The 13,692-nt window shown below is 45.4% G+C and overlaps 1 protein-coding gene across 5 annotated transcripts in view; it reads right to left on the bottom strand.

The window, feature by feature from the left end:
* Positions 1-13,692, bottom strand: part of SHOC1 (shortage in chiasmata 1) — a 549,593-nt gene that overhangs the window by 435,700 nt on the left and 100,201 nt on the right. For all 5 annotated transcript variants that reach the window (XM_077251003.1, XM_077251012.1, XM_077251020.1 and 2 more), the window contains exon 5: positions 6,414-6,580. In XM_077251003.1, the coding sequence (XP_077107118.1) occupies positions 6,414-6,580 (167 nt within the window). The remainder of the gene's footprint in view (positions 1-6,413; positions 6,581-13,692) is intronic.

A 13,692-nucleotide genomic window follows, 5' to 3' on the forward strand; every position in this document is an offset into this window, starting at 1 on the left:
ACAAGACAATGACCCTAAGCACACAGCTAAAATAACAAAGGAGTGGCTTCAGAACAACTCTGTGACCATTCTTGACTGGCCCAGCCAGAGCCCTGACCTAAACCCAATTGAGCATTTCTGGAGAGACCTAAAAATGGTTGTCCACCAACATTCACCATCCAACCTGACGGACCTGGTGAGGATCTGCAAGGAAGAATTGGAGAGGATACCCAAATCCATCCAGGTTTGAGAAACTTGTTACATCATTCCCAAGAAGACTCATGGCTGTACTAGCTCAAAAGGGTGCTTCTACTCAATACTGAGCAAAAGGTCTGAATACTTATAACCATGTGATATTTCAGTTTTTCTTTTTTAATAAATTTGCAAAAATTACTACATTTCTGTTTTTTTCAGTCAAGATGGAGTGCAGAGTGTACATTAATGAGAAAAAAATGAACTTTTTGGAATTTACCAAATGGCTGCAATGAAGCAAAGAGTGAGTACTTTTCGTACGCACTGTATATATATTTATATTTATGTAGCTTTGTCACCATAAAAGGAGGGGGCCCAGACACATTTCTTGCACAGGGGCCCCAAGCTGTCAATGTCCGCCCCTGGGCTATGCTGTGCCGTTTGCCTTTAATTAAATGTGCGCGCCGCCGTCACTCTGTAACTGGCTCCTCCTAATTCCTGCTTTCTAGTCCTGCACTGTTCCCAGCTGAACTCTCTGGCTGGACTTGCAAAAGGACACCACACCCCCTGGCTGACATAGCTTTCCAGCCAAAGAGAGCAGTGTATGCTGGGCCCCACCGGAAGTAGTTGTACATGTGAGGGCGGCCACCAGTTGTTGAAGGCGGAGCATGAGGAGGGGGTGGAGGGGGCCCATTCAGACTTTTGCTATGGGGTCCCATGATTTCCATGTACGCCCCTGCTGGTGCTGCTTCTCTTTATATATATATATATATATATATATATATATATATATATATATATGTGCTTCTCACAAAATTCATAGAATCATAGAATGGTAGAGTTGGAAGGAACCTCCTGGTCATCTGGTCCAACCCCCTGCTCAAAGCAGGATTCACTCAATCATCCAAGACAGATGTCTGTCCAGCCTCTGTTTGAAGACTTCCATGGAAGGAGAGCTCACCACCTCTCGTGGCAGCCTGATCCTCTCATTGATCACCCTAACTGTCAAAAAGTTTTTTCTAATATCTAATCTGTGTCTCCTCCCATTCAGTTTCATCCTATTGCTTCTAGTCTTTCCTAGTGCAAATGAGAGTAAAGATGATCCTTCTACAATGTGACAGCCCTTGAGATATTTGTAGACAGCTATTAAGTCTCCTCTCAGTCTTGTTTTTTGCAAGCTAAACATTCCCAAATCCTGTAACCATTCCTCATAGGACATGGTTTGCAGACCGGCCACCATTCTGGTCGCTCTTCTCTGAACGTGCTAGAGTTTGTTGATGTCTTTTTTTAAATGTGGTGCCCAAAACTGGACACAGTATTCCAGATGAGGTCTGACCAAAGAGGAGTAGAGGGCATTAATGTCTTCACATGATCTAGACTGTATGCTTCTGTTAATACATCCCAGAATTGCACTTGCCTTTTCTGCTGCTGCATCACACTGTTGACTCATGTTCATTTTATGATCTATTAGTATAACCAAGTCTATTTCACATGTGCTGTTACTTAGCCCTATTCCTCCCATTCTGTTTATGCTTTTTTCATTTTTATTGCCCAGATGTAGTACTTTGCATATTCCCCTGTTAAAAACCATTTTGTTAGTTGCTGCCCATTGCTCCAGTTCATTTATATCTTTTTGAATTCTCTCTCTTTCTTCTCTAGTATTAGCTATTCCTCCTAGCTTTGTGTCATCAGCATATTTAATCAGTGTACCCTCAATTCCTTCATCTAAATCAGTGATAAAGATGTTGAACAATACAGGGCTGAGTACAGAACCCTGTGGTACCCCACTTGAGACATTCTTCCAACTGGATGTGCAGCCATTTACGACCACTCTTTGGGTCCGATCATTAAGCCAGTTATGAATCCACCTAACAGTTGCCTTGTCCATTCCATACTTAGTCATTTTTTCAATCAGGATGGTGTGAGATACCTTGTCAAATGCTTTGCTGAATTTAAAAGTTCGGCCTTCTCAGCATCCTTTCTTACCATTTCATCATTTTCATCCTGTAAAAATCCTATAGCATCTTTGACTTTTCTTTTACTTTTGACATATCCCCAAAATCCTTTTTTGCTGCTTTTGACGTCTCTTGCAAGCCTTAATTCATTGTCAGCTTTGGATAATCAGATTCATGCCCTGCAGGTTCTGCAGACAGCATTATATTGTTCTTTAGATATACCTCCCTCTTTACATTTGATAAACATTTCTTTCTTCCTTTTTAGCATGTGTTTAAGTTCTGTGTTCATCCATCCTGATTTCCTTAAATGCTTCGTATTCTTCCCTCTTTTTGGAATTGTTAATGATTGTGCTTTGAGAATCTAATTGTTCAAGATTTCCCATCCTTCCTGGACATTTTTGTCCTTAAGGATATCCAGCCATTGGATCTCTACGATTCTCTTTCTGAATCCCTTAAAATCTGCCTTTCTGAAATGTAACCTTGAAGTCTGAGTCTTCACAGGTCTTCCTCCTCTAGTTATCCAAAATTCTAATATAGCATGGTCGCTACCTCCTAGAGTCCCAGCCACTCTTACTTCCTCATCCATTTCCTTCCTGTTCATAAGTATTAGATCCAAGGTAGCAGATCCCCTTGTTTTCTCCCCTACTTTTTGGAAGATAAAGTTGTCAGCAAAAGAGGATAAGAATTTTCTTGACCGGATAGTTTTGCCTGAGAGAGATTAACAACAAATGTCTGGATAGTTGAAATCTCCGATGACCACTATGTCATATTTTTTGGAGAACTTGGCCAGTTGATGAATAAAGAGTTCATCCATATCTTCAGCTTGCACAGGCAGCCTCTAGTAAATGCCTACAATGGTGTCCTTTCTGTTGTGTTCTCCTTGTATTCTTACCCAAACAGTTTCCACAGAACTCAAAGTCTCTGAAACTTCAATCTCTGTGCAGATATATGCCTTTCTAACATACAATGTGACACCTCCTTCTCGTTTGTTAAGTCTGTTTCTCGCAAATAAGTTGTATCCTTCTAGCCTTGTATTCCAATCATGTGTATCTTCCAACCAAGTTTCAGTGATCCCAATGAAATTGGAGCGCCCGCTAGGGCCGTGGGGTACTCGGGCCGGGTCAGATGGTTCTTAAGGGGATTGTTATGGCAGCAGTGACCCGGTCCGTGGCCCTGGGCGTCCAATAAAATTAATGAAATGAAGGAGAAATAGAGTCTATGGGGAGTTAGTTCATAACGCCACCTGTGGTGTTCGGCAATGGATGGCCGACACTGCTTAAGGGGATCGCTGGGGCTGATAGTGACGCAGCTGGGATGGTTCTGCTTCCCACAGGTGAAGCGGGGCCCCAGGGCTACTGGTATAGTTGGTAAGGGATCGTAGATGATGGGGTGCAGGACTGAGGGTGCGGGAAATGACTGGAGGACAAAAGGATTGCAGTTTCCTTTACCTTTACTTGTTAGTTGCAGGTACAGTCCGGGGCACGGGTAACATGTGATGATGGGGTTCGGGAAGCCTGGAAGCAACTTTGGATCCACCTAGCCAGGTGGGTTTGGATGCCTTCCTTCTGCGCTATTCTTTTAGGTCCTTGCTGCTTTAAGTTCTGCTCAAGTTCCTCTCCTGCGTGTTGCTTCTAACCTGTATGGCAGACAGTGTGAGCTTATCACGGGCACTGCCTTTTCACTGGCAACCCCAGATCTTAGTCTGCTGTGGTGCCTCCAGGCGTTGAGTGTGGCCAAGGAGCTTGCAGTTCCCTGCTCTCCAGATTCAGCTGTAGGGGCGTACAGCATCCACACAGCCAAGGACTCTGGCGTCCTATTTTATCAGCGCTCTGTTCTGGGGTGAGCCTGGCTACAGCTCCACTCCCCAGGTTCTCCTCGACTTGCCTCCTCCCCTCTCAGCCTTCTCACTAGAATCACACTGACTAACACTGCCTCCAGGCCAGAACTTATAGGGAATCTCCCCTGAAACCGAGTGTTAGAGCTCCCCCTTCTGGCCTGGAGTCAGGAAGGTGTTGGATGCTGGTATTACCTGGTAAGGGGACCCCTCCTTGCTTCCAGGCATGACATCACCCTCCATGAGGGAGGCAATGCCACTGTGACAACCAGACTCCTGGGGTGCCACAACATAATTTTTCTTCTCCTGTGTGAGCGGAAACCCCACTCCGCTCAAAGCGCCGCCCCCTTCTGTATGCGCGGTGATTCCGGATCATTGAACACATCCGGAATCGCCGCACCCTATACGTACAACTGTGCTATTTACCTTGCGGAGCATCACCGCAAGATAAAAAGACATGCTGCAGTCTAAAAAGACGCGCCGCATGTCCAGAAACGCAGGGTCGCCAGATGCGTGTTCGCATGCATAGTGGATACGCGATTTCATAAAATCCCCTCCACTATGCTGTAACATCTGGACGCTGCGGATTGAACGCTGCAGCTGTATGCAGCGTTCAATCCGCAGCTAATCCAGATGTCATCCGGCCCGTGGAAACATACCCTGAAAGAGCCCTTAATAAAGTCGGTCATTTACCAAACTTTGGCCGACTTTTGCTGATTTTTAGGAAAATAGCTCGGGAATCCGAACACAAATTTGAATGTGTAACATTCATGGCAAATTTGAGATTGGCGAAAGTTTTCCAAACAAGTATGCTTAGCTTTAGTTTTGATCACTTTTTAATCTAATTTTTATGGTGTGAATGAACAAACTGCAATTCCATGGGATAAAGAAACAGATTTATAGATGAAGTTGATATGGTTACAATGACATCCAATTTGTAACCATTTTTATGGTTTTCTACTTTTTGCTGCAGACCTGACCTGTATGAGAGGTTTTTTTTTGCAAAATGATCTGTATTTTTTATTTTTACCATTCTGGGGTTCATAGATTGTTTTAATGAATGATGCGGAATGAACAAAAATGCACATTCTGTTTTTATACTTTGCCTATTCTGATCATTGGTCTATTACACTGCGATATTCATGTATTGCAGGGTTTTGATTCTGTCAGTTTTACATTGACATAAGGCCTCTTAGAATCTGCTTATGGCAGGCCCGAACAGGCGACCAGACTTGGCAAACCTGGAAGACTTTGGCTTTGGGTTGTCATAGAAAACCATCAGCATCCTACCACTGGATGGACTGATAGAGTGAAAAAAGTACCCCCCTCCTGCTCACAATCGTCTACAGTCTTCAATGGCTATTGATATTTTAGTGAAACTGCTACAATCGATGTTAGCACTATCCGTGTCCATAGCTATAATACACAGCTGACATTCACTGCTGATGGATATGGCTTCGCTTCTGTACATGTACAGTGCTTTGAGGAAACTCTTTGCCCATTGCACCATACACGTACAGCAGATGCCAGAACGGGGTTCAAAGAGGGATTGATATTTATTTACACATAGGGTTAAAGCTGTACAAATAATAAACTCACACATACTCACTTTCCAGGTCCAGCTTCTCTGTGTCCGATCTGGCCTATGATGATAGACTGCAGCGTATGTGACTTCTGCAGCCAATCACTTGGCTCAGTGACTAGTGCTGTCTGCTTACAGGGAACCTGTCATCCCCCCAGGCGTTTGTAACTAAAAGAGCCACCTTGTGCAGCACTATTGCTGCATTCTGACAAGGTGGCTCTTTTAGTTCGGGTCCCTGGCACTGCTGAAAGAATCGGTTTTGAAATTTGTTCCTCATACCGTGAAATTGCCAGGGAGGCAGGTCTTTCCCCCCGAATCCAGACGCCTCACAGCCGTCAATCATGGCCTCTGCGCGCCGCCTCCACTTCCTTTATTAGCGTCCCCAGCGCCTGAGCTGTTTTTTTTTTCGGGCATGCGCAGTTGCGCTGCCCTTCGAACTTACAGCGCAGTCGCCGGGGACGCTGATGAAGAAAGAGGAGGCGGCGCCCGGCATGCAGAGGCTATGAGTGACGGCTGGGAGGCATCTGGATTAGGGGGGAAAGACCTGCCTCCCTGGCACAAGGTGGCTCTTTTAGTTACAAACCCCTGGGGGGGGTGGGGGGTGACAGGTTCCCTTCAATGGGGAAAATAATTTTTTATCGTAGACAAACCCTTAATTTTTTTTTCTGCTACATTCCTGTGTTTTAAGCAATTGCTACTTTATCTGACTTTATGGACTATTAAATGCCGAGTTAGAGAAGTTCACAACAATTACTGTTTGATTACTGCATTTAAAGTACATTGGTGATAACAGTGAAATAGCTATGCAGTTTCCTAGATGTTCACAATGAAACACAATGTTACTGACTAATCCATATAAATTCTGTGTTACCTTCCAAGGTCGTTGGCAGAGTAGTCTTCCAACATTCCTTTTGAACATCCTTATCCTCAGGCACATAAAGTTCAGGCACAGAATACACGTCTTCTAGGTCCACCTGAGAGCAAGGGTTTGAACTTGGAACAATATCAGTGGATATTTTCTTACATAGTGCAGACTGCCTAATCAAAAAAGGATAGTAAGATAAGGTACAATGGTGTGCACTCAGTCAATTTAAGGCGAGGTGCAGGTGTCACGGACTAGAAAAAGTCCCAGTAATCAAATATTATTCGAGAGACACCGCACACTCTAGTGGTCAATTATGCAAGATAGTGTGAATTTATTCAACATAACTCAATATAGGTAACACATGGGAGCAATTCTACAAACATAAGGAAAAGCGATCAAATCTAGCAACAAAACATGACATTTCGACTCTCCCGAGTCTTAATCATACCATCGCTTGGTATGTAGATAAGAATGCCTAAATCAAGCAAATCCTTAGTTTTTTAGAAACATGGGTAGTGCTAGTTGATGGTGAGGTAATGTCTAGCCCACGGTAGTTTGTTGCCCTGTGTGTGGGACCTGCGGACTGCGTCTTGGTTAGCGGTGCTCCCGCTTTTATAACAAATTAACTTGTTGGCTTTACGTTTATATTTTCATCCTGCACCTAATATTTTGCTTTCATTTTTATTTGTCTTTGTGTTCTATAACCTGCTGTACAGCCCAATAAATCAGGAAACATAGTAAAAATCAGTCATTTATAGACACAGCAAGTATTGTTTTGTAGAATTAGCTGTATTTACTGCAGCTTACATAAGCTACTGTAAGATGCTTATTATATTTATGGATACTATTGATCACAATAGATAGACTGGTGTTCACAGTGTGCTGCTGCACTTTTTGATATATATACAGTACTGTGCAAACGTTTTAGGCAGGTGTGGAGAAAAATGCTGCAAAGTTATGAATGCTTTAAAAACAAAGTGTTAATAGATTATTTTTATCAACCAAATGCAAAGTGAATTAACTGAAAGAGAAATGTAAATCAAATTAATATTTGGTGCGCCCACCCGTTCCTTCAAAATATCAATTCTTCCAGCTATATGTACGCACATTTTTTGAAGGAAATCGGCAGGTAGTTTGTTCTTCTGTGGAAGCATGTAATTCCACACTCTTCATGTAATTCCACACAGACTTGATGTTGAGATCAGGGCTCTGTGGGAGCCATATCATCACTTCCAGGACTCCTATTTCTGTTTAAGACCATGTTCATGTAGCATGGCGTGGGGCGGTAGACATGGGCAAGGCACTCATCTCCTTTTACGACCTGACGCGCTACATGAATGCGTGGTCCTGGCTGGGTTAGTCGAATTGTGCTGTGAGGGCCTTACGCCCATGAAGGCCACCGGTAGCCAGTGTTGTGGGCTGGCCAGGACCAGATGTTTTACAGTTCAATGAGAGAGACTTCCATTCCAAAATAAACTCTTTACTGAAAGGTAACTTGGTAAGAGTTATATAATGGGGATAGCAGCTGCAAAGTCTTTTTGATGGTTCCTTTACAGTATAAAGCATTTTTCACTTTCAGTATCCTTCCTTCATAGTTAACTCCAAGGCTTGTGAGGCACAATGTTTCTCTCTACTTTGCCACAAACCTGGTTTTAACACCACAGTCCTGATCAGCAATTCTCCTTACTTGCAAATCTATTCTGCATCAGATTTCTACAACTACTGACGCCATGGAACTCTTGAACGTGGGACTCCCACTAGTCCTGCTTAAATCCATTACCTTCTCTGTTACAAGCCCTGGGGTATGTGACTTGGCATTCAATCTAAGGACCCTTCTCTGGAAGGCCACTCTATCTCATCAGTCTTTAGTCCTTAGTCTCCTTTCACTTTGAATTACCTATTAGGCAGCACTGCTCACTGCGCACTCCAAACCCAAACTCCCTAACTCCCAGAAAGCAGTTGTCACAGAATATATATCGACCCAGCAGGGGTCGGTCAGCAGACGGCACAACACACACACAACGGGATAGTATGAGGGAGAGGAAAGTCCTACTGATAGGGAATGAGGGATGGTCACCACCTGAACTCAAACCTGAGTCTGTCCCTGCACTCTCCTAATGCCCAAAGTGGGTCCTTCCCCCCAACACCATCAGGAACCTCATTCCTCACTGTCACCTCACACTGCCCTGGCTATTGCACTGGCAGGCAAAAGCGCTAGCCTCACCACTGCTAATGGTTCAACACAGGGGACAGTAACAAACATGAGAAAGACAAGGTGAAAACACAACACTTAGCTGCCAGTCTCCGCTGCCAAGCTCCACACCACAGATATCACAGAAACAGGACTCCAAAGCTCCATTAGAAGCTGACACCAGAGAGCTTCAACTACACGGCTGGTCTCCATAGAGCAAACTCAATCACCAACAGGCAGCTGATGCATCAGGTGACCATTTAAAGGATGGTGGGAGTGGTCACCACCCACATCAGCCAACCCAGCAACTCTGCAGTTCCAGCAAATTGCCAGAGAGGGAAAACTGACATTAACCCCCGCTGGTCCTGAAAGGAAATAAGCTACATTTAAAACATAGTTGAACCAGAGCTGCTACAAATCCAAAAATGGATCATCAAATCCAAAAATGGATTGTGACAGTACCCCCTTTCAATGAGGGGCCTCTGGACCCTCAACACCAGACCTCACCAGTAATGACATACGGTGAGGACGCCTCGATCCACTAGGGTACACCTCCGCAGTCACCTAATCGTCAGGTTTACGGCAAACGCAGCCAGATGGAGATGTCAATAGCGTATGCTCAACAAAGCTCCAGAGCGCTGAGCTGTGGAATATGTTGTGTATATGCATTATTGGGGGTAACTCCAGCTGGAAAATTCCCGGGCTGAGAATGGCTGACACCTGATATGGCCCAATCACCCTAGAACTCCAGGTCACAGTTGCGTACCACAAGATGTTTTTGGCGGACACCAAAACTTATTGATTCACACATAGGTCCGGACCGGAACGTTTATTTCCACGCATGCGTTTGCCAAAGGATGATGAAATCTTTGAGGAACTGACAACAGAGGCATCCCCCTGTGTCACCAAACTCTTACCCTCACAACATACAGAGGGAACCACCACTCTCCCCTGACCCCTCCTCCTACGAGGGCTCAGAAATGCAGGGTTTACTTGTGGTGAGGGATGAGTCTTGCCCCTACTCTGTGGCAGCACCTCAGCTGCGCCCAATGGAGAAGAAGGGGTGAGTTGGAGAAAGACGGCAGAGATCGTAGCTCCCAGGCAGGAGTCCTCACAAGACTGGTCCCAGCTGACTACTTCCCTGGACCGCCAATTTATGACCAGGTTGTGTCTCTTCAGCCAGGGAAGACCTAGGACAATGTGAGTTGGCATACCCTAGAAAAGACATAGCATGACAGGGACTCCTCATAAAGAGTCCCTATATGCAGGTTAATATGATCTACGACTTGAGTAACCCTCCCCTGGCTGAGTGGGACAGAGTCAATTGCCTGAACACTAATGGGTCTTGCCATCGTCCTACCAATCAGACCATGGGTCAGAACAAAGTGAGAATCCACCAAATTGACTCCAGCTCCACTATCCACAAGCATCGATATAGTCTCAGTAACCCCGCCAACCACCACTTCAGCAGGAATAATGATACACTGAGATGAAAAGATGGAGGAAATATACACACCCTGGTTGCCTTCCTCCACACGACCAGGGGGACGCTGCTTTTGAGATGGTGTACATACTTTGGAATGAGATGGGCAGACATTGATGTAATGACTATAAGACCACGTAGCCTACCTGACAAACCCTGACAGAAATGACTCCTAAGAGCAGGGTCGTTCCACTAAGTGTCAGTGGCCCATCTCTGAAACTCTGAGCAGTACGTCTCAGCCGGCCAAACCCCCTGCTTGATTTTTCAGAGTCTAGACTCAGCCAGAGAGACGCCATCAGGATCCCAATACACTAGCACCAATGCCACAAAAAACTTGTCCACTGACCACAAAGATGGCGAATCGGTCGGCAGGGAGAAGGCCCAGGATTGGGGATCACCCTTGAGAAGTGAGACTATAATCCCCAAACACTGTTTCTCACTCTCCGAAGAACAAGGGCGGAGCCTGAAACATAACGTACAGGCCTCTTTAAAAACCAAAACATTATCTCTCCCTCCAGAGAACCTGTCAGGGAGAGATATCTTGGGTTCCAATTGAGCCTGCACATGAGTCGAGAGCCAGAACCCCAACACCTGCTGCAGCTGCTTCACCACCTGACACCGCAGCTCCTTAACCTCATCTGTGAGGGTCTGGATCAGCTGAACAAAAGCCTGAGCTTGAGCCATGGGTTCACCGGAAAAAAGTACGGTTGGTGATAATTAGTGTTGAGCGATACCGTCCGATACTTGAAAGTATCGGTATAGGAAAGTATCGGCCGATACCGGCAAAGTATCGGATCTAATCCGATACCGATACCCGATACCAATACAAGTCAATGGGACTCAAGTATCGGACGGTATCCCTGATGGTTCCCAGGGTCTGAAGGAGAGGAAACTCTCCTTCAGGCCCTGGGAACCATATTAATGTGTAAAATAAAGAGTTAAAATAAAAAATATTGCTATACTCACCTCTCCGACGCAGCCTGGACCTCACCGAGGGAACCGGCAGCGTTCTTTGCTTAAAATGCGCGCTTTTCCTTCCTTCCGTGATGTCACGGCTTCTGATTGGTCGCGTGCCGCCCATGTGGCCGCGACGCGACCAATCACAGCAAGCCGTGACGTAATTTTCAGGTCCTTCTAGGCATTCAGTATTTTAAAATTACGTTCCGGCTTTGTGATTGGTCGCGTCGCGGTCACATGGGCGACGCGACCAATCACAAGCCGTGACGTCACGGGAGGCAGGAGACGCGCGCATTTTTAAAATTACGTCACGGCTTGTGATTGGTTGCGTGCCGCCCATGTGACCGCGACGCGACCAATCACAGCAAGCCGTGACGTAATTTCAGGTCCTGATGCCTATTTCTGCATCTCTCCTGCCTCTCGTGACGTCACGGCTTGTGATTGGTCGCGTCGCCCATGTGACCGCGACGCGACCAATCACAAAGCCGGAACGTAATTTTAAAATACTGAATGCCTAGAAGGACCTGAAAATTACGTCACGGCTTGCTGTGATTGGTCGCGTCGCGGCCACATGGGCGGCATGCGACCAATCAGAAGCCGTGACGTCACGGAAGGAAGGAAAAGCGCGCATTTTAAGCAAAGAACGCTGCCGGTTCCCTCGGTGAGGTCCAGGCTGCGTCGGAGAGGTGAGTATAGCAATATTTTTTATTTTAATTCTTTATTTTACACATTAATGTTGTTTCGATACCGATACCCGATACCACAAAAGTATCGGATCTCGGAATCGGAATTCCGATACCAGCAAGTATCGTCCGATACCCGATACTTGCGGTATCGGAATGCTCAACACTAGTGATAATGTCATAGAATATATATCGACCCAGCAGGGGGTCGGTCAGTGGACGACACAACACACACATAACGGGATGGTATAGGGGAGAGGAAGGCCCTACCGATAGGGAATAAGGGATGGTCACCACCTAACCTCAAACCTGAGTCTGTTGCTGCACTCCCCTAATGCCTAAAGTGTCGTCCCTTGCTGTCACCTTGCACTGCCCTGGCTAGTGCACTGGCCGGCAAGGGCGCTAGCCTCACCACTGCAAATGATTCAACACAGGGGACATTGACAAACATGAGAAAGACAAGGTGAAAACACAACATTTAGCTCCCAGACTCTGCTGTCAAGCTCCACACCACAGATATCACAGAAACAGAACTCCAAAATTCCATAAGAAGTTGACACCACAGAGCTTCAACTGCACGGCTGGTCTCCATAGAGCAAACTCTATCACCAACAGTCAGCTGATGCATCAGGTAATCATTTAAAGGATGGTGGGAGTGGTCACCACCCACATCAGCTAACCCAGCAACTCTGAAAAAAATGGATCGTGACAGCAGTCACTTGACCTATCACTAACCCCGCCACTGTGGGCTAGTCCCAAACATTAACTCTATCCTAACTTACCCTATTGTCACTACCTGTATTTCAGTCAACTATCTACATCTTACTTTATGAATTATATTATCACATCCTATACTCTACATTATTATCATCACACAGGAACATGTCACATAGCGATATATACAAAGATGCAAGATATTATTCTCACTATATAATACACAAAATGCGATTGGTGTCTTCAGGAGCAGGAACCCGACAGCTCTGTCCGCCATCCTTACATTCCTTCCCTCATTAATGACGGTCGTCTTCGAACATCCAAACACCTACAAGACACCAATGCACAACACAAAGAGCAATCTCTCTTCCGGGGGGCAGATAAGGTCTTTCTCCTTGATGGATCAGCTTGACACTGGTCCCACTGGGTTGGGACCCCAGAAACAAAGAGTTCAGGCCAACACATCAATAGCCCTGACAGTCCAGGAACACAACCCAACTTCTTCAATGCAGTTGAGATGTCAGGTTTTCCATCCCACCCCCCCCAAACATATGTCCTGAACCTGCAAGGAAAAGCCCACATAGAGTTTGCTAAAAAACACATGAAGGCCTCCCAGACTATGAGAAATAAGATTCTCTGGTCTGATGAGACGAAGATAGACATTTTTGTTGATAATTCTAAGAGGTATGTGTGGAGAAAACCAGGCACTGCTCATCACCTGCCCAATACAATCCCAGGAGTGAAACATGGTGGTGGCAGCATCATGCTATGGGGAGTATTTTTCAGCTGCAGGGACATGACTACTGGTTGTCATTGAAGGAAACATGAATGCGGCCAAGTACAGAGATATCCTGGATAAAAACCTCTTCCAGAGTGCTCTGGACCTCAGACTTGACCAAAGGTTCATTTTCCAACAAGACAATGACCCTAAGCACACAACTAAAATAACAAAGGAGTGGCTTCAAAACAACTCTGTGACCATTCTTGACTGGCCAAGCCAAAGCCCTGACCTAAACCCAATTGAGCATTTCCAGAGTGACCTGAAAATGGCTGTCCACCAAAGTTCATCATCCAACCTGACGGAACTGGAGAGGATATGCAAGGAAGAATGGCAGAGCATCCCCAAATCTAGTTGTGAAAAACTTGTTGCATCATTTCCAAGAAGACTCATGGCTGTACTAGCTCAAAATGGTGCTTCTACTCAATACTGAGCAAAGGGTCTGAATACTTATGACGTGATATTTCAGTTTTTGTTTT

This window comes from Ranitomeya variabilis, chromosome 1 (genome assembly GCF_051348905.1).
Source record: "Ranitomeya variabilis isolate aRanVar5 chromosome 1, aRanVar5.hap1, whole genome shotgun sequence".
NCBI classification, from domain to species: domain Eukaryota; kingdom Metazoa; phylum Chordata; class Amphibia; order Anura; family Dendrobatidae; genus Ranitomeya; species Ranitomeya variabilis.